The 27,359-nt window shown below is 35.2% G+C and overlaps 1 protein-coding gene across 2 annotated transcripts; it reads left to right on the forward strand.

Annotated features, from left to right (window-relative positions):
* The first annotated feature begins 1,385 nt into the window (after positions 1-1,385).
* Positions 1,386-26,191, forward strand: LOC135689606 (TBC1 domain family member 2B). 2 transcript variants are annotated; one of them, XM_065206893.2, is made up of 35 exons: positions 1,386-1,518; positions 3,003-3,045; positions 3,518-3,617; positions 4,047-4,115; positions 4,804-4,876; positions 5,148-5,219; positions 5,591-5,642; positions 5,937-6,075; positions 6,358-6,432; positions 7,272-7,315; positions 7,794-7,827; positions 8,251-8,292; positions 8,620-8,695; positions 9,008-9,057; positions 9,727-9,777; positions 10,731-10,766; positions 11,407-11,458; positions 11,666-11,724; positions 11,919-12,018; positions 12,524-12,585; positions 12,883-12,931; positions 13,906-14,012; positions 14,506-14,591; positions 14,826-14,895; positions 15,438-15,519; positions 15,905-15,985; positions 16,548-16,784; positions 17,423-17,488; positions 18,015-18,073; positions 18,867-18,945; positions 19,301-19,365; positions 20,782-20,848; positions 21,771-21,815; positions 23,789-24,001; positions 24,564-26,191. In XM_065206893.2, exons 1-35 carry the CDS (start codon positions 1,408-1,410, stop codon positions 24,660-24,662), a joined length of 2,745 nt encoding a protein of 914 aa, XP_065062965.2. In that variant the 5' UTR covers positions 1,386-1,407; the 3' UTR covers positions 24,663-26,191. The 2 variants fall into 2 exon arrangements, with proteins under 2 accessions (XP_065062965.2, XP_065062966.2); XM_065206894.2 differs by lacking the exon at positions 6,358-6,432.
* Positions 26,192-27,359: the final 1,168 nt, after the last annotated feature.

Raw genomic sequence — 27,359 nt, forward strand, 5'->3', positions numbered from 1 at the left:
GTGGCAAAAATACAAAATAACTTCACTTATATTGCTTACTTTGAAAAAATGGTGTTACCCAAAGATATTTTAAGCGATCATGGTTGAAATAGGAGCCACGGAGAATGCCAATGTCAGGGCCGCCGGGCGCAGGTTTGAATAAGGGGGGGGGCAACATGAATTAAAAGGGCACGAATAATTTTTATCTGAAACATTAGTAAGATTTCATGGTAATTTAGACATTTATAAAAATATTGAAGCACGCTGGACATAGTAAGAACTATCTTCACTGAAAGTAGATAAATGGCTATGTACTTTATTTAGGGACCACGCACTCTTGATCATAGTTAATTGTATATCTTCCCATCTCATGACAATCAAAGTTTTTTGAGAGTATAAGTCTTTCTTCCATGTATGATTTATACCTCTATTACAATATGCTGTACTTACTTTCCTTATAATTTGCATTTTAAGTGGAATTGGCCCCGGGTAAGAAGAAGACACACACCCTTCTTTCATACTTATGGCAGGCGCAATATACTCAACAAAAGTTGAGATTTATTGCAACATACCAACGAATCCAACCCAAGATATAGCCTGAATGGAAATTTCAAATTCTTAGTCTCTATGTACTTTAATGCCAATTCCAGTCCCTCTCCTTTTCAAAGCGAAGTTTCAATCTCTATAATTATCAAATGCCCATTCGAATAATGATTTTAATTTTCTTACTTTTATATTTGAACAATTAAGTCCCCCTTGTCATTCACCCCTTTCCATCACCACTTGAACACGTAAATTTGTTGGCCTCTGTGGAATTTTTTTTTGAAAGCTATAAAATTTTATGTTTAAGTCATCTTCTTACTTGAAAGTTTCTTAATTTGGCATCCAAATTTTAGTGCTTTAGATTCTTAGTTGGCTTCTTATTTTCAGGACCTAAAATTGCCTTATTTTTGTAGTTGAGCATTTCTGGAAAAATTTAAATGCAGGTCCACACGAAAAACCTAAAAAGATCAAAATCAAAAGTGCGCTATCCTTCCAGAGAAAATCAACAAAAAAGCTTAGAAAAACTACGGCAACGAAGTTTATTTAAGCGATCTATGGTAAAATTTACAGTGTTTTAATTTTTCTTGAGCCTAGTACTTTAAGCTTCTGATTTTTTGGCCATCCTTTTCAAAATCAAACCAGTATTGATTTTGAATTCCGCAGCTCAGTTTTGAAAGATACTCATTTTATTAAGATTTCGAAAACCTAGCATCATCTCTTTTGAAATCCAGTTTCATTAAGATTTTCACAATTCATTTTAATTTCGGAAGTCTTTTTCTACTGAATTTAAAAATGTCAACATCGAAATTATACACTACCCTGTCTATGCATTGTTCTCCCTCGAACCCATGTGGAAATACAGAACAAGGTCAACAAGGAAGAAATATGGCGGAAGATCCTGAGTGGGAGTATGTGGAGCCTCCCCCTGAAGTAGAATTTGCCATGAACACAGCGGAGTCAGCTACTGGTGTAGTTCAAGAGAACTATGCAAAAGATGTATGTTCCTCTACGTTTTTCAATTATATCGATAATAAACGAATCAAGGTATATTTTAGGGACATGACTTCCTGATCTAATGGTCGCTTTGTGGCTTTTTGCACAACAACCAAGATCAAGGCTGAAGCAACGACAGCCTATAGGAAATGCAGAGTTTTACTCATTTAATTAGATTGATCTTATTGTTTACCCAAATAAAGTTTTCTCTTTGTGATTGATTGAACCATAAAATGTAAAGGAATGTGATATTAATGGCATTGGTTATGATTACATTGTCCCCTTTATAGTGATATCAATTGGTCCTGTAAAGGATTTGAATAGATGTAGATTATTATCTTTCAATCTCATTGGCCATTTGATCATTTGATTTTCAATTTTTTAAAAAATGTTTTTGAGGTTTGGGGAACCTGAAATTAACATATGCAGATGCAAATATCATGCAAAATAACGTAGAGTTAGCTAATTTCGGTCCAAAACAGACTTTTTTGCCACTGAAAACTAATTCTTGACCCCACCTTGTCATAAGTTTCTGTGAATGGGAAATAATCTCCCATTTTCCCCTCTTAATAAAAAAGATGTCAAACTGCAACGTCTCAGATACTTTTAATGAGCAGTTGGCAAAAAGATAAATGGAGCTCAAAGGCGACATAGTACTTATTTTTTGGACGAAAGTACTGAGCATAGTAAAAGGTCCTTGTCTCTTAGCATTTATGCAGATGTGTCGAAATAGAAATTGTCATTCTAAAGGACAGATGCAAAATGTTAGGCCCTTGAACTTAAACTAAATATGAAAAGTATATATTATTATCTATATTATTATATATCTACCCTCAAGGAATGCAAAGGATAAATATTATTTCTAAAAAGATTGATCCATCAGGGGTTATCTTGAAACATTCATTGCAATTTTACGACTTAAAACATATGCATTTCTACTTATTCAAGAAATATTAGAAAACTTTTCCTTTGTAATTTGAATCTGTTTTGAATCTTTTGACTTTTCCTCATAAAGATGGGCATATTAGCTGAATAAAGGTACTAGGCTATAAAATGATCACTAAAATATGGCAAAGTGATTAACACTGTTGCCTGACTCCACCAAGAGCATACATAAACTGGTTTGAGGCCTCAGAGTCTCATAAGCTTTTGGAAAACACGAGAAATTAATTATATATAGGTTAGAAGCCAAGAAGGCCTAGGTACCTAAAAAAATTGGTATTGTTATTTAAGCCCCCTTGGTACACAAAATTGTTAATGTTAGACAACAAATGATGCACTTAGGTATGTTTGAGCCATGGTCCTCCCACTTTTTTGTGAAGCAGGTAATTTCAAAGCTACAATCAAAAGTGAAAGTAGCCTTGTGGGCCCTGTCTTTGATGTTGGTACTCAGCTAAGCTCTAGCTAAATATACATTACATTGAGGAGTATAAATTTATACTAAAGTGAATATATCTCACTGTAATTAGAATATGATTGAATTTCAGGCTACACAAGAAAGGCTTTGTGGGTACCTCAGTAAACTTGGAGGTATGACCATATATCATTAACATTTCTGGCTAACTTTGCTTTTCAAGGCAAATTCACCTCAATTAACATCTCCCTGAAATTTTTCAGAGAAATTACCCGTGCTTTGGCTTTAATTTCTGCAAGCTAGATCTTTTTTGCTCAGTGTTAAGTTTTGATCTTTGTGTCAATGATGTTAATAATTTTTTTTGTTTTTGGTGCAAAGAACATTTGATTCATAGACTCATGGACCATTTATACTTTACAAAGCTTGTTTTTAATGTCTTTTGTTGGTAATGATGCTCATTAAGACAGGAAATTCACAAGGAATTTTAAATATATGTACAATAGTTAGCCAAGTTTATATTGTTTAAGCAAAAAATGAAAGTTTTGATAATTATGTGTCTGGGTTACTTTTTATATTTCTTCCAGTAGCAAGATATAAATATGATATGAGGTTTTATGCACATTTAGTAGAGAATTTCAAATTTTTCAGCCAAAGGGTTAAAGACATGGAAAGAAAGGTGGTTTGTTTTTGAACCACGAAAATGTACACTCTATTACTATAGAACAAGAAACTGCACAGATCCCTTGGGGTAAGACAAGAAATAATTCAATATGTGACACATTTATAAAGCTTCTATAGTCAAGTAGCTTGTTGACAGTAAGGCCAGTTTCATGAAGACAATTTTATTTTATTTCATGTCTGTCTTTTATAAACAGTCTCTTATAAGTTTGTTTACTTCTTATTTAACCAATTTTAAGCCAAAAGTTTTTGTGCTTTGTTACCATGTCCTGACTTGTTTTGTGTTGTGTCCTGACATGCCTTGTCTTCTCATGTTGTGCCTTTTATTTCATTGTCTTGTGTTTTAATGACCTTTAAAATGAACTAAAGAAGAATATCATTTTTCATATCTGTTTTCAGCTGAAAACAAGATAAATTTCACCACAATTATTTAATTTTCTTGTTCTTTTCTTTTTGATTTGATTTCTTAAGCCTTCAGTTTATGATATGCTTGTTGTAGGAATATTGATATTGCCAGTGCTACCTTCTCCCTGAGCACAAATCCATCACTCAAAGAGTTTGAAATTAGGTATGAGGCTTTAATTTTGTAATCCAATAATTTTTCTGATTAGAAATATGAGCACTGCTTTTATTTGATTAAAAGGAATTACCTTTTCCATCATAATTTTTATCATGCTTTGAATTGTACTGAATTTAGATAAGTAATGGCAATCATTTTGCCTTTCCTTGCAAATGTTCCTTCAAAATTAAACAGGGAAAATTGAGAATCCTAGAACTTGTAGTAAGTTTTTCTTGTAGTATGAATCCTAGAACTCTATAATGAGTGGCGGCACCCACTAGGTATTTGGGGGGGGGGGGGAGAAAGCAAACACATTGAGGCCACACCTTTTTTACTGAGGGAAACACCCTTTTGGAGGGGTACCATGGAGGGGGCTTAGGGGGATCAGCCCTTTTGTTGAAATCCAGAGATATTTTGGAAATGCTCCTTCAGGGAGATTTTGGAAGTGCTCATTCAGGGGCAGGGGGCTTAGCCCCCTAAACAAGCAACTCCGTGGTTGGTTGGATGTTGCCTGTGTTAGCAACCCTTTATTATGCTAAAGATTTTCTGCGAATGAGCAACTTCATATTGGTCTTTTGTAATCATGGGTGTGGCTTCTATGAAATGATCTTGGGTGTGGCTTCTAAGAAATGCTTGTATACCAAAGCCCTGCTCTTTTACCAATTGAGCATTATCAACTTTACTTGTTTATTTTTAGGGCAGGAGAAAGGGCCTACCAGCTAAAGGCCCCTGACAAAGAAACTGTGCAATTTTGGCTACAGCAATTGAAGGCATTTTTCAAATTTTGTCAGTTTTACTTGACTGTGTTTTAAGAAGAAAATAGTGACTGAAAGCTTTGATAATGATATTAGCATCATATCAGAGACATACTAGCGGTTCTTTTGGATAAAATCTGCGATGAAAAGATTCGGAATTGAATTAGATGCAAATTTCAACTAAAGGAAGACTGCAGTAAAATTCATAGTTTTTCTAAATGCTTGAACTTTTTTGGATGATATCTTCATAACTCTGCTTAAAGTCTCTTTTGATATTCTTTCGAAGGCTGAAAGGGCGAAGTTCACAAGGCGTCAGTCTAGTATGTGTGGGGAAACACGTTCCTCTTCTTCTGGTTTAGTAAGTCTTTGAATTTTTCTCAATTGGCATTGATTTTAGAAAAGCACTTACAATGCCCGTTATTATTGCGGTTCACGAGGCAACGATTTGTAAAACGAAAGTAGAAAACAAAATCCATATATAGCAATTTAAACCTGTATAATTTAAATGACTTTCCTTCTTTATTTCCATGGCAGGCTTTCCAATGATAAATTGCTGACCTATCGCATTTCTTGCAATAAAGCTTTCGTTCCAATGATTCTGCTGTGGTTGCCATTAAATCACGTCTTAATGAATTATCTTTATATTTCTCTGTTTTCGCAACTGACTGTAAAAGCCCTGACCTAAGAAACGAAAGTTTGTTGTAAAGGCTCTGTTTTTTGTCTTTGTAGAGACCAACGAGTGGACTGTTAGCAAGCCCAAGTGGGCCTGAGAACGGCGAAGGTACAAGCATGATGTCATGTTGTTTATATTTTCTAACGACTCTAACCTTCTTTTTATATATAGTGATAGGAGCTTGCATAGCCTATGTATTAGCGTAGCCAGGATGGTAAGATTGGAGGCAAAAACGAGTTGAGCAAGGGAAAATTGGGGGTCCACATCCTTTTGAACGCGAGAAAATGCCTTTTTTCAAAGAGATTTTTGCTATTTCTTGGCGAATCCTCTTGCCTCCCTCTCGCTACGGTGCTGAGCCTATGAGCTTCCATTTTTCTAACACAAATTATATTTTGATCTCAGATGTGACAGATGACTTGGTGTCGTTTTCTGAGCCAATTAAGAAACCGGCCACAGTTGGCGAAGCATCCAAATCGGAGAGCAGCCAATCGATTTCGAATCTCTCTTTATCTAACATAAGAACGGAACTCAAAAACTGGAGGTAAGAGAACCTTTTTATTAAAAAATTAGTCCTACCGCTTTCAAAGCAGTAGCAGAACATCAGAGTGACAGAATGCTTCTGCAAAAAGCCCAAAATTGCTTGAAGAATAGTCGGCTAAGATATGAGCAAAACAAACAAGGCTTGAAACAAACTTTGATCGATACTTCTACCGATGTTTCTGCCATTTTTTCATAAATAATCTTTAGTAAGATACTTTTCTTGGGTATTTCTTGTTATCAACGCAACTCGACATTATCTAAAGTCGTGAAATATTTTTCACAGAAAATCTGGGCTATTTAACTCAACTGCAGCAGGTGATCCCTTGTACAACCAACCAAAACCTGAAGCCGATGAGAGGTAAAAATCTAAATTTCTTGAAACGTACATAAAGAAAATTCTATACGAAAGCATTGTCTTCTTGTGAAAGTGCAATTTGGTTGTAGATGAGTTGAATGACAGTTCGCTTATACTGTAATACCTCTTTCTATATAACGTATCGGTCGTTCGGAAAACGTTTGCTCTCGAAATGAAGTGCAGAAAAAGGGAAGTACGTTTGACTTGACTTTGGGGATGAAATAGATGTTTATGTTAAGAAAGTAAGGGCGCTGCGTTAAAAGCTCTTGCGCAACCGGCATGCTTTGCGACAATAATTCAAAAGACAAGCCTAATATCGTATTGCATGAAAATACAAAACACAATCAATTTCTCGAGATTATTGCCGCGAAGCATGCCGGTTGCGCAAGAGCTTTTAGATAGAAGATTGACACGTCATCGCCGTGGCTCAAACGAGAAAGTTAATTTTTGCACGTCACTTGCCCAATAATTGTAATCGTTTTTGTACCACAACATTTTTAACTGGTGATAATCAAGATTAACCGAAATCAATAGCAAATATACGAATGTACGTTGTAAATGTGCAAATTAAAAGTGCGTTTGTATTGTTGGATCTCATCATCGTTTTCACTACCGTTAATTATTATGTCATTCTTAATTTGATTGTCAAATGGAAGTCTGCGTGTTAACTCTATGGAAAGGCGATGGAGTGAGGTAGCGACTCTCCTTTTCTTTCCTCTCTCCTCCGTACAGTCTGCGGTACATGCAGGTTTTCCGAGACAATGCTGAGGGTTATTAACAGCTTTCATAGCCAAAAGTTTGCCGTCGATTGCTGTGAAAGATATCATACTCTTCATTTTTAGATCTCTTTCTCCCATTAATGAAGGCAATGGAAACCAAAAACCAGGTAGATCCAAGCTAGCAGTCTGTTCTTATCATTTGCCACAAGATTGTTTATACAACATTTTTATTGTTTAGTTAGTTCTTGGTTTCTATGTGTTACACTAGCACAATCTCGCTGTTTAACAAGCATACCATATACACTGCGATTTCTAGAAAATGGTTATTTTATTGTTTTTGATTACTATTCTGATATGTTAATATGATTTTTCCAAAGGCGTTTTGTGACATTACTTTTTGCATTGAGAGTAATTGTGAGTGATTGACTTGAACAGGGAAGGACTTGAACCCTGGATCAGCAACACTGTATTTCGTTGCTCTACCAGCAGAGCATACTTGTTCTGCACTCATTTTTTTGTTTACCTAAAGACTTTTTTTTTTATTTCTAGTCCAGTCAATTCAAGACGCCCTCCTACAAATAATCTTTCTTTGTTTTTACCAGTAAGCAAGATAAAAGATTTTCACTAGATTATGTTACATTTTAGTGAAGCTGAGAGAACCTAAAGCTAGCAGTCGAGGGTACGTTACCATTTCATACTGCTTTATGCTTCATATGGTTCATATTTTGTTGCGTTAAAACTGCCAATTCGCTTCGTTCCATGTAATTGTGTCTAATTAACACGTGTGTAATCTCCCTCATCTGTTGGACGCCTAAAGACATTTTCGTCATATGTAGTGGAGTACCCGTGTAATATTTTATATTCAAACAGCAAATAATTCAATAAGAATCAAACTGCAAGTGGGTTTAAGAGCAGTTTATCTGATTGGTTGAAGATTACTATGTAATTTGGTCGTGCATCAATCAAACATGTACTAAGCTAATTCTCGCCAGTTAACTTTCGTATATCTTCTTGTGTTTTTTACTTACCCCGCATGTCTTCAATATATTTTGATATTCTAAAGCTTTTAGTTCCTATATAACCATTTTATCTTTATACACAGAGTTGACTTCGGATTCTTAAAAATGTCGGCTGCTTTGAAGAGGTAGTGTTTTATTTTTGATACGTTTTTCCTCATAATATTCTGTTTTGAACTGTTAGGTAATCTTGGTAAGCCGAGAAACACTTACATAATCGAAGACTGACCACGCGTTTAGGCCCATTTATAGAATTCATAGCAACATTTTTCTTGAAACATCATGTTTTATCTTTATTTTAATGTTGTGCTCTCGATCTTTAGGTATTATTTGTGTACTATATACTGACTGTCTAATAGTTTGGAGATAATACTACAGGCACAACGCCCATAATTCCCCAATTCTTAGAGATATCATAACAGGAATTAGGTATTTCTGTCTTTCATTTTCTGTAGACGTACTTTTTGGGGAACACAATCAGTTTCCGTGGATCAGCAGAACATTAAAGAAACATGTCAAGACTGCGAAGAGGTAGGATAGCCAGAGGATTGCCAAAGTTATCGAGAATTCACAAATCTAACTTCATATTATTCATTTTTCTTATCTGAAAAGTTCATCGATATCTTCAAAGTGATTTTCAGTTTCTGTAAACGTGGCGTTTGGTTTACAGGAAGGCCTAAAAATATGCTTGCCGTATACGCTTGGATGGGGTTTGGCTAATAAAACATAAACATTTCTAGCTATTTTGTACTTTCTTAATATTGCTATGAACATTTTGTAGCCTAGCAGCGTTGCGTCATTGTATATGCGACAGGATAATCTTTTATCAACTTTCCTTTGCAGTTCAAACAAATTCTCTCAACTCTGAAGGAAGCAATACAAATAGCCGAAAAGTAAAACATTTTCCAAGCTAATTGTTTAGAACTTTGCTATTTTTCGTGGATTTTATATAGCCAAGGCGATCTATTAAAACTGTTTTCATATACGCTATATAAATACATGTATGTATTGCTTTTAACCATAGAAACAGAAACGTAAGCAAACGAACTTTTTATTTATGAAAGATTGCTTTTTAGGTCAAGTTTTTACAGGAAATCATCCCTAAATTGATCAGATCTGAAAACATGGTTTTGCTACGCAAAACAGCATTACTGAAAGTTAAGGTCTTGCAAATGAGAAATAATGGGAAAATAATGAGAAATAATGTACTATTTTGCACAACATGCCTCTGGTACTTTGAAATGTTATTGCTAGCTTAGATAGTAATACTTTCCTGTAATGTAAAAATCTTTTCTTTATTCCGTTGAAGTTGCTCTTGATTGCCTATTCTAGAAGCTGATTCTTCTCATATATGTTTCTCTAGTTTTTCTCGATTATTTGTGATAGTTTGCAAATTACTTTATATTTTGAAGTGTATAATGTGCTCGTCCAGTGTCACTTTTCTACAAATTGCTGTACGATTTTATGCATTGAGATAAAGTCTCTTTGTATCTCATACCGTTATCCCCCGAATAACTTACTCATTTTCAAAAGTTTATATAAAGAAAATCTCGTTTTCATAGAGAGATTCGAACACGTGACGACGTCATAGAGAGTTTGCACGAACAGATTCGGTAATATTTCTTCTGATTATCCTTTTCATTTTAATATGACTTTTTGAAACGAAAATATACAATTTTGCTAAAACGTTTGCGTTTCAATTAAAGAGGCTCAAGGTTCTATTAAAGTCTATTTTTTTCAATTTTCAAGGAAATAGATAGAATATTTTTGATATTTTTCCCTATACATTAAAACTCTTATAAGGCGGGTCTCGTCAGACCATACGAAGTTGTGCGGTGTATATGAAGCCCGACTTTAACGTAAGTCGTTTGGAAGATTTGAAACCGATAAACTGCATGAAGCATTACATTTTACATGTAGAAAAAATGTGTCCTCGCATGTATGGTATTAATCAAATGCCTATTCAACATCTAAATTTGGTCACTGACGGTTTAAAATGCAAGCTCTTTGGGATTTATCTAGTTTCCTATGTACACGGTGGAAGTAAAATATTTTCATAATCTAGTCAATTTTCTGCTTCAAACGTTCTTCTTGAAACGAATGGCTTTCACACTTATTATTCTTTATATTATATTGCTTCGTTATTTTGTCTACTTTCAAGATTTCTCCCTATTTCATTTATGGCCTTTTTTTTCTTTCTTTCTTTCTTTCTTTCTTTCTTTCTTTCTTTCTTTCTTTCTTTCTTTCTTTCTTTCTTTCTTTCTTTCTTTCTTTCTTTCTTTCTTTCTTTCTTTCTTTCTTTCTTTCTTTCTTTCTTTCTTTCTTTCTTTCTTTCTTTCTTTCTTTCTTTCTTTTTTTCTTCCTTCTTTTCTTTCTTTCTTTCTTTCTTTTTATGGCCTTTCTTTCCTCTGATCTTCGAAAGAAGGGTGACAAGCGCACAGAATATACTTTACTATACATCAGTGCTTGAAGTTGTGAAGTTCTGTTGTTTTCAAATTTTAAACCTAGTGTAAACTGATTGTTGCTTTAGTTTTGGCTAAAATGTTCTCGCTTCTTTCATCTGTAGATATGAGGTCACCAATAAATCACCGACGGGAACAAAGTATGTAGAGAAATCTTTGATTTTGTTGAAGGGTTGTAGTGATATTTTCTACATGATTTGAAATATTCACAATGATGTAGATTTGATATTTATTAGAGTAAGGTTCAGTATAGCAACCTATCAAGAAAACTAGAACGTTGCTCTCTTTTTTGGTAGTTTATTAGACTGAGAACGTGTTCAAACGATTGTGTTTACTTAGAATTCGTTAAGCAGATTTCATGGAGCAGACACGTAGTCATATAAATATATAGTACACTTCATACTGTTGCCTGATCATCTTTGTTGTCCTATTCTGCAACCTAAACTTTTTCAGTTCTGCCTATACGACATGGATCACTCGTTATTTTAATAGTTCATTACACACATGAATTCCCTTTTAGCGGGGTTAGTTAAATAAAGTTACAATTTTAAAAAATAATAGTTTAAAATGCCGATTTCACTTCAATCTTAATCTAACGCGATATTCCTTGCGGAAATTATGTGTTAATGAGTGCCTTTCAAAATATTTTCCCAATTGTTATTTTCTCGTTACTTTGACATTATTTCTTTTAATTATTTGATATGATTTTCAATTCTAAATGAAAAGTTCTTTTTTTCTCTTTACTGTGTTGTGTATTTTTCTTTTCTTTTCAAATTTAAGAGCTGAAATGGATCCCGATTCTCTTGAAGAAAAAGACCTTTATATCGAAAAGGTACGCCATTGTCGCGTTAATAAGTTTTACAAATCTAAAAGACTATTTTGTGATGAAATAAATTTTACTGTTAAGGCTTGTTAAGGGGAAATTTTTCTTGTGGGACTATGATTCAATTTAGTCTTTTATTCTTCTCATACGAGCTGCAGTATATTCTGTTATCTCGATTCTTCAGAGAAGCTCATCCATAATTTTTTTCTATTTTAGCTGTCGAACATTTTAAAAAAATTGAAACAAGAAAACGAAGACTTGCAAATAAGACTAGAGTAAGTTTAATCAGTATTATTGTGATAAAATACTGTACAATATATGATATTTTAAGCCATATTTTTATCACGATCTATTATAGTATATTTTTCTTTATTTTATCGTAGCTTATTATATTCTTTTCATTTTCTGTCATAATTATTGTTTTTGTGAATCAAGTCGCCGGAATTCTTATCAAAAAGCTTCATTTTAGTGACAAGAATAATAAAATTGATGAAATGGTGGAAAAGAATAATGTTTTAGAAGAAATGATTACAAATAAAGACAGTGAAATAGTAGCCTTAACAAATCAGGTACGTTGGCATATATTTCGTTTCTTTTTAAATGTAAAACTGCTTACCGTTTTTCCTCTAATGAACGCCGCCCTTTGATAAACGCCGCCCTCTATTGAGCGCCGCGCCGTCACCTAACCGTTTGTTTTAAACGCCGCCCTCCGATAAACGCCGAACCAAAAAGGCTGGATTTTGTAATAAGCGTCACGGCGTTCTTTAGAGGAAATACGGTATATATTTATGTATCACTATGTGGTTAATGAAATAAATAGACGACCTATTTTGAACATAAATATTTTGATGAAGCTTCTTGGCACAACAATTGGCATTAAATAGACAAAATTAAGAGCTGGAAAACTTGCAAAAGCTTTGTTTTCACAGTGTCCTTTGAATTTATATCCCGTAACCACAATCGTGGGTTTTTGAAATTTAAATGAAGTATGATACTTTATAAATACAAGATTTACACATTCCACCATCTTCAAATGCGATGATTGAATTTACTCAGATATTTGATTTTTGATAGATTTTTACAATCGAGCATCCTGAAACTGCGGAGGACGCCTCCGAAGAGACTCCAGTGGTCAGGTAGGATGATCTGCATTGCGATTGTTCCATTTTGTTTGGAAAATAAATTTCATGCTTTCACATTCTTTTTCCGAAATTAAGTCAATTTTCCAGCCCATATGTCGGTTTATGTATCACGAATAATGTTTAAAAGATGCTTCGATTCCTTACCAGCAAGTGTTTCAAAACACAAAAACAACATTAGTTGGTCCTAATCTATCATTCGAAACTTCTTTGCAAAATGTTGACATCTCATTTATTTTGCTCAATATTTCTGAATATGATTGCTGATCTTATTTCAACGTTTGTTTGTTGCAGTGAAATGCAGAGTCCCTTGAAACAAGAAGAAACTGAAGACCAATTGAAAGTAGATATCATATACTTAAAAAATGTTTCTGATAGTACAAAATGAGATTTGTCTTATATTACAAAATAAGACATCTCTGATATTTCGATATACACAAAATCCACTCTTATAAAGGCCACTTATTCAGAGTATGACGTGTTAGGATGGCTAGTTCTCTTCGCATACATTTAATGTAGGACTCTGATATAGCCGTGCGTAGGCAGGCCAGATGAATAATCATATGAAACATCGGTAAATTTTGTAATAAACAGTAAATGGATTAGTAATAACACTTACATGAAAAATTACCTGAAAAGTTATAAAAACTGTTACATGAGAAACCTATCAATGCGAAATACTACATTTTGCAGAAAGTTTTTCCACTTCACACATTAAACTTAAAGAGATGGGCTAAAAGAGTCGCGGACATGTCTCTCTGTATGCTTAGATTGTAGCTTCGATTTGTTCTGTTCAGCTTCGTAATAGAAACTACTACTGCTTATAATTATGAGAAAAAATGTCTAATAATGAGAAAGTATGCCTTAAATGAATCATAAAAATTTTAGCGGGATGGCACTCCAAAGACATAACTAAAGGGTCAATTTATTTAAAAAATTATTGACTTAGCAAGGGCCACAGAAAATTCCATCGCTGGCCAGAACTGACCCGAAGGCCGTATGTCAGACACCCCTGAATTAGGAAGATGATAGATTTTACCGCAATCATGTTCTCTATTTGGATTGATTGAGAAAGTTTGCAGTTTCTAAGAGGTTTATCGAGAATTGTTCCACAGCTGGTGCAGAAAATCACCGAGATTTATTTTCCTGATATTTTGAAAATCTTTAAATCTTTTGTTTTAAATCTCTTGCTCCACTTATTTTTGCTAAGCAGCGAGTGATTGATGTTCATGCATTGTTTCTTTTGCATGTCAATGTAGTTTATTTTACTGCTTTCCTAAACATGTGTGTTAAGGCTGTTTTGTGCTTTCATTACAGGAGAAGTGCAACGCGTATGTGGAACAAAACAAACTGCTCAATAGTGAGATTTTGGAGCTGACACGCTTGAGAAAGCTTGACAATGACATCATCAAGGATAGAGAAGCGTAAGATATATGCTTTGTGTACAGAAACTACTTGTTTTTTAATTGGAAATCAGTAGTTCAAACGAGAATTCTTAATGAATTCCTTCATCAGTTTGCATTTTTAATTATTGTGCTCTTATATGGATATTTAATGACAAGGCAACTAATTCAAAGTTAATTCGCATTCACGAAAGGGTATTACGATTGGTATGAAAAGATAGAATATGAGACTTTAGAAATTGAAGAAGAAGTATGTAACAATTCATCATAACAATCTGAGCCTAGGTACAATTGCAAGGGTGGGGTGTAATTCTTAAGGAAGCAGGTATGAGTTAGGGTTGGGTCAACTATAGCGAGTTTTTCTTTCCTTCTAGTGCAATTACAGAACAAAGTAGAAGAATTAGATTCCCTCACAGAGATTCGGTTTCACTTACCCTTTTTCTGAAGATTCATATTAAAAATCAAGTTTTGAAACCCTGAATGTATTAAAAGAGAATTTGTTTTGTTATGACAGGAGGATCGTTGAGCTGGAAGCACAATTGTGCAAGATTAGAAGTCGTTATTCTGTTTTGCTGAATGAGCGATCGGCATTTTCAGGAGGTATTAGCAATTCTGACAATTTTTCAATCTCTTCAGTATTCGCGAAATTGCAAACAGCAATTCTGAAGAATGAAATTATTAAATAGCTCTGTCTTGCCACGGAGATAAATCTCTCGTTATTCCCTGTTTTTCTCTGAGTTCAATTTTGACATATGAGCTGAAAGTTTACTTTGATCTGCACGATTTCAAATTGCTTTAATGTATTTTTATTTCTATCTATTTTTATTTACCAAGACGCGCTGGATAATCTGATAAACCAAACCTACGCGGCTGATGGACAGCAGAAATCCCCAACTTCTCCTAAGTACAAACTTGTTTTCTTGTTCTCATGCAATATGAATTTGTGATGCTTGTATTCCCTTGCTATTTCAATTAACACCCCCCTTTGTAGCTACATGCCCTATCTTTAGCTTCTAGTTTCTTTCATCTCATTTTGTATTCTCGAGCTAGAATTCCAATTTTTTGCTATAATCAGCTGGCATCTTACGAAACCCGATTCTGACTGGTCTGTATAATAAAATTCTTTTCATCCGACTCTGCTATGCTTATAAAATGTTAGGCACTGACCTTAGGGTGAGTAAAAATCTAACTACGATAGCTATTTTGTCACATCGTAGCACTGAAGAAGCGATACAAGGTGTCAAAAAGCTTTGCAAAAAAATTTTTGAATTCATAATTTATTTCTGACGGAATTTTTTTACCATTATGTGCTAACAGATAACGATTTTGGACGTTTACAGGCTACATAAACCCTTAGAAACCTCCTCCTCTCCCTTCCCTGCCAAGTGTGTGGCATATAATGGAATACAAGTTTCAGTTATTCACCTACACTACGTTGTATTCTAGGCTTGCTGATAGATATGGTTTTTACGAAGGCAGCGACACAGAGACCGAGGAGGGGCTCTTTGACAAGTTGTTAGAGACAAGAGTAGGCCCAATTTTATTTGACGAAGTTAAAATATTATGAACTTAATGTCAGAAATAAAAATCATTCATTTTATTCAGAAACCTATCTTAGTTAGAATTCTGCAGTATTTTGTGTATTAGCTTTTGTCAGGTTTAGATATGTTAATTGTTTATATGAAAATATAACCTGTGTACCAGAGCCATAAAGTTTCGAGCACGCAAATAGAAAACCAAGCGGATCTGCGGAGGAGTGTCTAGCCGGTCTCCACTCCTATCTTCTATTCCCGTGCTCGAATTTACGTGGCTCCGGTACCCAGGGTAATGAGACTGAGCACCTTTCAGATTCCGTTTTTACGTAAAACTGAAGAATATGCTCGAATTGATCAATGATTTATGCTTCATTTTAGACTGGTTTGAATGAGGTTTCTGTTGGAGATAGATGGGAAGCCTTTCTTCTTGCACAAGGCACAAAACCGATTGAGAAAACGGTATGGAAGAGACCGAATCATCATTTTCTGTAATGTTTTATTTTTATCATCACAATTAGCGAGGACTGGGTCCAAGTGACGCAACATCAAAATGGGTCTTCAAAGTTTTGTTTTTGTTAACTTGCTTTATTGAGATGTAAACGTTGCGAAGGCGATTTTTTTGCAATCATAAAAAAATCGCCAACAGTTGGGTCCAAATGTAACAGAGATTATATGGTTGCAAAGGAGGCAGCATGTAAAGCGAAATATATTCATGTCCTTGATAAGTACGTTCATGTATTGTAAAAGAGTTTGTATTGAGCCTTTGGTGAAGAAGATGAAATAGCAAATTTGTCTTTTAAAGGAAAAGGCTTAGTTTGAGTCATGTTTTTGACATGATGTTATCCTAAAATACAGAATTAGTGCACAGCCCAATATCCAGCGTTAAAGATATCTTTTTCATTAAGGATTCTTCATCTTATCCAGATATATTTCAATAAATTGGCGGTAGCATGGGGTAGATTTAAGCTGAAGGTGAAAGTACATTATTGATTTTTCGTAACTCATATCTTGTTGTTTATAGGAAGAAGTAAAAGGTCTTGTGCGACAAGGCATACCTCATGAATACAGGGCGAGAGTCTGGCTTGGTTTGGTTAATCATTACGTCAGGCATGAACGTAAGGTTGCTGGACCCGGATACTTCCACTCTCTTTTAAAAGACAAGCAGAGTAGTTACACCCCCGCTGCCAAGCAAATAGAGCTTGACTTGCTGCGAACATTGCCGAATAACAAATTCTATGTCAACATGGACTCACCGGGGGTAAGATTTCAATAATTTTCAAAACTCGTTGTCTCCCATTCAGAGCCTAGGAATATTCTTGAGAATTTATAACTCGATTGAAAGTATTGGACATAGTGCTGTAGGGAGTCAAATTTCGGTTTTATTTTATAACAATAATTTCACCCTATGAAAATTTTTCCATACGATATGAGTTTATACATAGTAAGTATTCAAAGTTTTTTGCTAATCTGTTGTTGACTCAGAGTCCCATAGATGCCTATTTGCCTTCAGTTACCAGGGGTTTTGGTAATTTCTACTGTATAAGGACCTTGATGTTTGGCATGCTATTAATATTAGGCTTTTCAATTGCTCACTATTCCAAAGTTCCTTGTCAAATTCACTCTCTTCAATCTTCTTCTTCGAGATCATTCTACCTTCTTCATGCTCCCTAGCTTCTTAAAGCCTGTATTTTTTCAAAATAAACCAATAAACCTGATTCTACTCCCCCCTCTTTTTTGTTCCTCCCACTTTCCCTTTGTTTGGGTTTTGCTATAGGCTCTCTGGCCTTTCCCTGACTTTTCCGACTAAGAAACTTGCTCACCTGAAGCTAGTTAGATTGTCTCATGTTACTATCTCACTTATGCAGTACATGACAATTCTTCTTGATTTTGTCTTAGATTGCCAAATTGCGAAATGTTCTTTTGGCTTTCAGTTGGCATAACCCCAATGTTGGATATTGTCAGGTACTTTTTTAGATGTCATTTTGTTCAGGTATTTCAACCTTGTAATTTTTTCACTTGAACACAACTAAGTGACCGGAATGTTTTTTTCTGGATTGTAGTATAATTTCTCATTCACCATGAATACGTCATGTTTGAGACGGCAGAGATTGCAAGCAACAACATAGAAAATTATTTTCAAAAAACGGTTGCTTTTCTAATTTTGGGCAGATTTTAAAATGACATTTTATTTTTTACTAATTTCAATATGGGATTTTCAGGAACTGACACCCAGACTTTTTACATCAGAGTTATGAGCGTGGTGTTACATTGGAAACGTAGAAAAACGTTTTTACTTCCGTCATTTTTGTTCGTTCATTATCAGAGGTGATTGCTGAATTTTAGGCAGGGCATCGACCAATCATAATGGGATTCCTATGTTTAATCAAAATTGTTCTCATACCTTTTTTCTCTGGACATCACTTTGCTGTTTATTGTAAGTAGTCACACCAATACTCTTTGCAACTCGTGCGGTCATTTCTCTATGCAGGGGCTGAATCGTCTTGGAGCCATTGCGTTGCTTTACCTGAACGAAGAAGATGCATTTTGGTTAGTCATTCAATATGAAATTTTTCTCATATGCAGACTCTTCAAGTGGAGCTTCTTTGACTAGTTAAAGCACCCTATTGCCCTTTGCAACAATATTTTTAGCATAAAAGCCACAAGATACAGTAGCTAACATAGTACAGTTAATGCCCACAAGCATTTTGGAGGTAGGGTTCAAAAAGTGCAATTAGATTTTCGGGGCAAATTCATGGATAAAATATGGAAAACTTTCTAGCATCACTAAAAATTAAAAATTCTGAGGAGCTCAACATATTTAGAGAAAATTTATGGAGAATTCTGGGAGAAGAGGGTAAAAGTGGCGCTTTCTTTGGCCCAGGGCGCCAAAACCGGTCACTACACCACTACCAAGCTGGAATGCTTTTGAAAGTGACTCTTCACATAAAATACATTGTTGTGTCCCTAATTTCCTTTTATGAACCATATCTGGTTTTTTGCTAGGAACGTTAGTTCTCTTGGGAATACTTGAGCTGACCAAGTGATTTCAAAAAGCTGTTGCCAATACCCTTCTATACCAATACCCCTCCCCCTACCCTTCTATGTCAATGCCCCTCCTAAGTGCCTCCAAAGCACACTGTTATTTCGATTGCTTCGTACATCCTTGATTGGCTCAAGCAGTTGTCTCAGGACCCAAACAAGCCGTTGATCAGAATCAAATAACTAACCCTTTCAATAGACAAGGATAATCCAGGTAGCATGTTATCAGATCTTTTCTAGCATTTGCGTGTGTATTTCTCTGAATATGATACATCAAAGAATTACTGTTTTGTTGAATCAGGTGCCTAGTAGCCATCGTAGAGCATTTGATGCCTCCGGACTACTACGGAAGCACTCTCATTGGCGCACAAATTGATCAGGTGACTTGGAGCTTAATTACAGAAAATTATATATATTCTTACACGTATGTCATATACAACTAACATAGGCTGCGTACGTATTTCTGATATTTTGGTAAACTTTCTTTTAGCAATTTCTCCTTGAGCATTTCTTTTAGCATTCTACGAATAACGATTTTATTTATAGATAGGGCATCAACAAATATAAGCTTTTAATGTGTTATAAATGTGTCTGAGTACAAAGCTGAACAGATGATAAAGAGTTGTATTTACGATTAAAATTTGTCCGCTGCGCAAATTTTTTACGAAAAAACATATTTGACTCGAGTGATATTTAACCTAAATGTTTAAACGTAGCAACTCGATTTATTTGCAGAGAGTGTTAAAAGATTTACTTGACGAAAAATTGCCAAAGTTATCACAGATGTTCCAGACTTTAGGGTGAGTGTTATTAAATGCTTAAGTGTGTTATTCAATTCAAAACCATAAACCAACTGTCAATCAAATTCCGTTCAATTCGTTTCAATATTATATTATTTCTCAACTAGCTCTGGCTCGATGATTGAACGTACAAAGCTTCTTTTAACTGTAGCCAAGAGAAATGGTATTTGTTTCTAAATTGAGTAAGGTGTGCTGTTCATTAAAGGATAGTTGTGCATAAAACCACGGTAGCTCTTTGTCGTAAAATCAGAGTTTAAAATGTTATTTAAGAATATAACATTGTTATCAAATCAAAGACAATGCATTTATATAGCTTTAAAGGCATAGTTCAAGAGTGAAAGTATGGCTATGGTAAGTTAATCGCGTAAGTTAATCGCAAATTTGGGGAATTTTCTCGCAAACCAATCACAAGCATATCGTTGGGTAAGCTAATCGCAAGTTTGGTCAGGGTCAGCAACTCTAGTTATTGTACACTCTTTTTTATTTTATAAGAATATTGTTTATAGAAATATTGCAGCGTAAAATCGTAGGAATATCGAGGCTGGAAAAATTATACAGTATTCTTATTAAAAAAAGCAGTTGTCAGTGATCAAGAAACTAGCAAAGAAACCCTACCCTAGTGCCAAATATTTCAAACAACGATATTCCGAGTCTGTATACCACCATGTTCACCGAAATTTATCTTCCCTTTGCGGCAAGGGATGTTTCCATTTTGTCATGAAGCATACCAATTTTAAGACAAGATTGTTTTAGAAACTTTTTCACAGAATCAAAGATTTAGCTAGTGTACAAATTTTTCGAGCAATGAAACACTTTGCTGCATGAACAAATAATTGTCATAGCCTAGACATTCCCTTTATTTGGAATAATAATCAAGTATTGTAAATATTTTGGATTTCATGTTGGTTTCATTAAAAAAAGCTAAGCCAAAATCCAACAAATATAATTGAGAGTTAATCCCCCGTACTCTGCTAGTACTCAAGACTAATTCGACGTTTTTTTGTAATTCAACCGCGATTTGCTGCCGTTTCAAACTGAACCCTACAGGTGACCTTACAAGAAATAACATATATTTTATTTTTTTGGCACAGTTTCAATATTTATCTCGGCTCAATGAGTTTATCGTGTTTTTTCCCATAGCGAGGGCTGTGCGAAAATCCCGCTCTTTTTCACAAATACATCTGGTTAATACCACAGGAATCGCCTTATTTTGGATTTCCTCTTTGTCTTGTTCTTTCCAAGACTGTAGTGTTCCGAAACCCACAGTCCCAATCGATTCTGCATGAAATACAGTTATCTTTCGGGTACATCCTCTTCATATCTTTATTTATTCTAGTAGCTTCTGTGAGCATATATTTTAGCTACAATTGGATTACTCCTTTGTCTTCTTTTGACTTAATACTCATCGCCTTCTAGGGTGGATCTGTCGTTACTCTCCTTTAATTGGTTTCTGGTCGTTTATGGTGATATTTTCCGCATTGAGGTAAGCCCAATCCGACCTTTAATTCTCTAAAAAGATTCCTTGTCGACCTCTCATACATAAAAAGAAATACCCAAGACTGGTGGGCGTCCAAACGCCATTTCTATCTATCAAGCGTCAAGAAGTAGAAATTTCCCTTTCTATAACTGTTTTACCTTTGAAACTTAACGGCAGTTGACATGCATAAGTACAGCGAATCAAAAAATAACTTAGGCCAAATTCATCAGAGCACGTGCGTATGAAAGGAATGGGAAACTGCTCACGTGAAACCACTGTGCGCGGATCTAGGATTTCGCCGATTTGCAGAACGGCGGAAACTGTTCACATGTTTTTCTCTGCCATTTTTACCCGAGTCAAATGCCTTTTAGTTTGAGGAAAGGTTTTTTCAATTTATGAACTTTCTATCTGCATTCATGCACTCGAGTTTAGTAATTGCCAAACACCCCGCTTTGCCTTAAATGCTTCACCCTCCATTAGCGCTTCATTATAAAAGACATTTAATTTTTCGTGTTTAGAATCAAAATCTATATCAAATAGTATTATCTTTTGAATAAATCGTTTCCACCTTCTGTGTCAGAATCTTGCAACTTGCATTAACAGCTTCACACTATAAATTGATTTTATTTTTATTCTATATGAATATATAAATGGCTTTGAAAAAAGCAAACATTTTGAAGCATGCTATTAAAACTTTTCGTCTGACACTCTTCAGAGTATAAAACGTCAGGACATTGACGAAACTCTACGCTAGGAAATATATATACCCACTTGTGGATCGAAATAGGCCAATCAGAAACGCGAGCACATATGAAAGGTGTCAGACGAAAGCTTCATTAAAATGTTTAAAAATAATTGCTTTTTGCAAAGCCATTTTCAAATTCTTTACCACGAGCAGATTGATTGACTGAATACTTGTTTTTATCAGTTCGTTCTTCGCGTCTGGGACACATTTCTATTCGAAGGAAACAAGGTAAATACAAATATAGGACTACTGATTGATGCAAAATCAATTCTTGATGATAAGCTCAATAGTTAAAATGGCCTAATGTATTTTTTACTGTAGAAAGCTTTGAGTCATTCAAAGAAAGAGGATAACAGAGAGAAGTAAATGAGCTGATGCGTTTTCTGGAAGTCTTTCTTGTGTTGTATTGCGATGATCGTTTGGTGTTTTTTCTAAAGTAGCAATGTGTTGTGTCGTAAGGGCAGATTTAGCTTGCTGCTTTCTAATGAAAAATGTGAGGATATTTTGTTACCATGATATAATAATTCAATAGATCGAGTTTATTTTGAAGTGGACTGAGTAATAGCCATTTTTTAGCAGTAATTAAATCATGGTATTGCTCTGAAATGCCGATGATAGCTTTACAATATCTTGCATTACAATAAGTTTATTGATTCCCTAGTATATATCATTCAATTACCATTTATTTTGTTTCAGTTTCTGTACGATAGCTTTGAATTTGTCTGACTCCGACGCCTGCATGGTTTTCTTTGGCCATTGCTTTGTATTAACTACAAAAACGAAAATGCATCAACGTTGTATAAGTAATTATTCAGGGCTGGAGAGAACACTGGGTTAATGTTGACGGCGTGTTCATGTCTTTGTAAAACAGAAAGTGGAAACCATTTAAGCGAAGAGTGGCATTGGTAAAGATTTGATTGTAATTGAAGGGACTTCCCGACTAGAGGCACTGTGGTTTTAGTTTCATAGGGAGCAAAGTTCAACTACAGTTTTGAGAAAAATAAGTCTTTTGTTTTGGCTTGGTTTCAGCAATGTTTTAGGGAGCTTTAACTATGTCTGACGGGTTCAAGGGCAGAAGCAAATCATTTAAATCATTTAAAGCCCCAAAAATTTTAAATCCTACGGAAAAACTGTAAAAAAATTTCCAAAAACCCATGAAAATATGCAAAATTATTTCATACTCCTACTTTTAAATCTTCTCGAGAATTGTTTATTATTCTGTCCTATTGACAACTGTCCCAAGCTGAAGTTTATCATTTTAACAAGAAATTGGGTAAAATAATATTGAACTTTATCATTTAATGTCTTTTTGCCAGAAAACATGGGACACCTTTTTTGCAAAGAAATGTCTTCTGATTTGATATGAAATCGAATCTGATTCTTCTGATTTTGAGGAGCTATAGCACATAAATGATGTCGCTTCCTGACAATTCGAGATCACTTTTCAAAAACAATAATTCGATTTCATAACCGAAATCTTTTTCCCAAAAAAATTCTACCACACCCCCCCCCCCAATTATCCTCAGAAAATTTCATGCCCTTGTAAGTTTGCTTCCACCTTATTACCGGTCAAACTTTATGACCGCTCCCTTAGAGAAGGCATTGTATGTGAAGTATCCCTTAGCAGTTTTGCTTGTTTGGCATAAATCTTGTCTGGCATAAAAAACAGAATGGCAATCCGTTCTGCGAGAGCAAGAAAATGAAAACTTTCAAAATTACCCGAATGCAAGTAAATTCACTCCGAACAAACATTTGCGATATCATAGGCTAGTGTGGACATTTGTCTCCGTCGAAAACGTAATGTTTTCGGGCAAATCTGGGGATCTGCCCCCTCCCCTAACAAATTTCTTTAGCTTTGCCCCTGGTTTCCGGATTCATTTTGATTTTAGTTTTTTAACATAAGTTCGATTATCTCCAGTATAGATGATAACGTAAATTTAATGATATAGGCCGTGCTGTTTCTCAGGGAACGTGAAAGAGAGGGGGCCGAGGGGCTTTATCTCCCCCCAATAATTTTTTAAATGTACTTAAACCCATACAAAATCCCCTTGCTCGTGATTTTTAGCATGTTTAGCCCCAAAAAAACATTTTAGCCCCCACAATCTGTAATAAGCTCCGCATTCCTCATCTATTCTTGCACAGTTCAGTTTAAAAATCATGTCAAAGTCTGTATTCTCACCTCCGCATGTTCTAAATCGCAGGTACTTTTCCGATATGCCCTTGCCATATTCAAAAGCTGTGAGGAAGACCTACTCAAGTTTAGAGACTGTTCAGAGGTGTTCGCTTATTTCCGTCGGCTGCCTTCTCATCGGACAAGCCCCCATCGGGTGTCACAGATTGCATTTCATCAAATGAACCCTTTCCCAAAGAAAAACATTATGACCAAAAGAGCATACCACAAACCGAAATTAGAGGTACGTTGTTTTTCAAGTAATCAAAGTTGTTCTATTGGGTTGAGTTGTGTCTTGGGTTTCTCTGATGGTGGATAACAAGGTTCAGGGAATGTAAGGAAACGTAGAGTTCCAAAATTTTAACGTGGTATAACTCTTTGTCTCACAAAGTGCCCCAGTGCCACTAACAGTATCTTAGCAAATTTGCAAAAAAACTAACTAATTTTCTCACTTGCGGAGGAATTTCATTGTGTTCTTTCAGAATCTACTTGTGACGTTATTATTTGGAATTCCATTTTGTATTATTCTGAAATCATTCAGAAAAAAAAGAGAAAATTATTCCAACAGTTGTACAATTAATCGGACATTTTCATTTTCTGCTAAACATTATTTGCACAAGGCTTTATGGTGGTTTATTAAAAATTGTTTGAAAGATTATTTTACATGGTTTATTGAGGAAGTCGTTACTCTTCTAGTTTTAAAATATGTTTTTATATTGTTCGACATAATTCTTAAACCCTCCAGCCTCTAGTGAGGCTATTAAACGAATGTTCTGGAGTAAACCTGAGATAAATTTCATTTGCAGGCTGAGCTGCGTGAATTTGAGACGATGAGACAAGACAAAACTGAAAGAGATTCACGGAAAGAAAGTGAAATATTGAGCGATGGGGATGATGATGATTAATGATCGAAACTTTAATTATATAATTCATAGAGTTTTTAGAATAATATGGTTTTACATTGAAGGTGTCCAACGTACATAGGTTCTCCGGGTAATAACTGTTTCTTATATACGAACATTTCATAGTCTTTCACCTTTTTATCCATTCTAAACATGTTAATTGTTTTTGCTAGCCAGAGTAAGATTATAGCTTTTTATATGTACGTCTTAACTATTGTTTAAAATTTTTATAGATGTTTATACACCAAGATGCTAGATTTTAACAGCAAAAATATCCTGAGCCTTGATATATATATATACATTGAACCCTGCCAAGACGGTTTGGTTGGATGGTCCCAAAACTTTTCATCAAACAGTCCTCAGAATATGAAATATCGGATAGAGAGTAAGAAATGCGATTAAAGGGATAGAAAATGTATACCGAGTGGATTGAAAAGTGCCGACGAGAGACACCCTCATATGACAGATAAGCTGGCCAATAAGGCCCGCTTAGGCCTTTTTTAGGCCCTTCTTAGTCCCTTTTTAGGCCATTTTTAGGCCCTTCTTAGGCCCTTCTTAGGCCCTTCTTAGGCCCTTCTTAGGCCCTACTTAGGCCCTTCTTAGGCCCGCTTTGGCCTCCTCGAGCTATTGGAAATATTCCTAATGGAGTCCCAGAGTAAAAACGACAGGCACCAGAATATTCTGTAATTATTCTGTTATAGATCTGTATGTTGTTTATGGTGAGCAAATGAAGGACTTTCAAACTTCAGTGACTGCATATAATATTTCCCGTCTGCACACTGTATGCTTAGAATTTCATATTTGCCAAAGCCAATGACAGCTGATCCGTCAAAAAAAGTCCGATTAAAGTTTATTCCGATATTTCATGCCAGAAATGTTTACCCATTTTATGGGGCTTAAGACTCTTCTTACCCTTTTCTAAGGTGCTTATACATCGAACGTGCTGGCCCGGTTGCCAGGGCTTACCCGGTCATCCGAGCTACGACTTTCTAACATATATGGCTTGAATCGATTATATTGAGAATGGCTGGCCCGACTTTAATCGATTACATGAGCAAAAACATTAAATTGCAGCTCACTTTACCGGGCTAGCCTGTAGGAAGAAGACAGTATCCGTCTAACCGGGCTCCCCGTTCCCCGTGTAATCGAAATTTTGCTAAACACAAAGTCTGCTCCCTCCTCGGTTAACCAGGCCAGCTTGCTCCATGTAAGCAGCCCCTAAATGCCCCCTGTTTTGGCCTCATGCTAGAAGTAACAAATTTTGAAGCAAGCATAAAAACTTGAATAGTTAGCATTCCATTCTATATTTTTGGTATGACCTCATACCTTTCTCAGAATGTACATGACTCATATCTATTCATTATTTCCCTGTTCTAGCAAACCTTATTCAGACAGAGAACGCAACCTAACTTAATCTCCTTTTACGGCAAAACATCCGATATACTGTTCAGATTTCATATGGTTTATGTTAAAGATGATTTATATATACAATCAACTTATGTTGCTTAATAAAGACATTAATTGGATGGTCATCGTTTCCTAATGAATTGGTTTTATGTTCTGCTGGTTTTTGCTCAAAGTCACTGTTATCTTAATCCCTCTAACACAAATTTTACGATCTCATTGTTTCCATCACGAAATGTTGAGTATTTTTAACCATTTTCATTAACCAATGGCTACTTTATTGCCTCAAGAAAATGTTATTTATTTGAAGCTTAATTAAGATCGCAGACTTGTTTACTTGGTTGAATTGGCCAATTCATTCTCGCTACAAATCTTTTTCGTAAATCTAGAGTGTTTTCGATTGTACATGATCTCATTCTTGAAAAAACTCAGAAAAACAATTTTTTTTTCGAAGAACAATTTCCAATGCAACAAATGGTATGAACGGTAAATGGTAAGTCTTTAATTGTACAAGGATATATTGACATTAAAATGTAAGTACCGGAACAAAGTTTAATAAAAGAGAGTTAAAAAGCATTTTTTGCAGAGAATTTACTAGACTGTGGCTTTTTCCGATCACAATCCATTTTTTGGAAACCATTGACAGATCAACCAGCTGTGAACCCTAAATATGAGATAAATTTGCATATTTCTGAGACTAAAACAACGATTTTTAGCCAAGGGAATCGTTTTTTGCTGCTAGCAGGGCCCGCGCCATAGATTCTAAAGTGGAGGGGGGCCAAAAGGGGGGCTTCCTATTTAATGCTTAAAAGTGGGATTAAATACCTATAGTTAGCAAAAAGTGGGGGGAATGGCCCCCTCCGCCGCCCCCTGTGGCGCGGGCCCTGGCTAGTCTAGCCAGGGTATAATTTTAAAGACTTTGGTCTAGCCAAGGCTACCATCTTCGAACGAATAAGTTTAGCCAGAAAAGTGGAAACCTGATTCCTTGCCCTGAAGTTTACTTGAACTATTCGAGAGTCTAAAACAACCAAAAGGTGCTTTTCTAAGAGTAAATTTCGAAATGTTTAAACTTTTCTTTACAACTTCTTGATAAACTGGCTCCCTCTAAGGTTCCCCAATTTTTTGCCAAAGCCTGTAACATTTTCTGGTTCCCAGCACAACTCTTATAATTTGTACTCTCGGTAAATAAATCAGTTTCAGGAAATATATCATTAAGTTCTTGTCATGTTCTGTCTAAACACGCCCTTACAGCAGTTTCAATTTAGTTCTTAGTCATGGAGATTTTCCCGATTTCTA

The sequence above is a fragment of the Rhopilema esculentum genome, chromosome 5 (assembly GCF_057945365.1).
Source record: "Rhopilema esculentum isolate cy_ngs chromosome 5, ASM5794536v1, whole genome shotgun sequence".
NCBI lineage: Eukaryota > Metazoa > Cnidaria > Scyphozoa > Rhizostomeae > Rhizostomatidae > Rhopilema > Rhopilema esculentum.

Coding starts and splice junctions, on each gene's coding strand:
- LOC135689606 (XM_065206893.2), top strand. CDS start 1,408: ATGGCGGAAGATCCTGAGTGGGAGTATGTGGAGCCTCCCCCTGAAGTA. Junction 6,076..6,357: donor ACGGAACTCAAAAACTGGAG/GTAAGAGAACCT, acceptor TATTTTTCACAG/AAAATCTGGGCTATTTAACT. Junction 10,767..11,406: donor AAATCACCGACGGGAACAAA/GTATGTAGAGAA, acceptor TTCAAATTTAAG/AGCTGAAATGGATCCCGATT.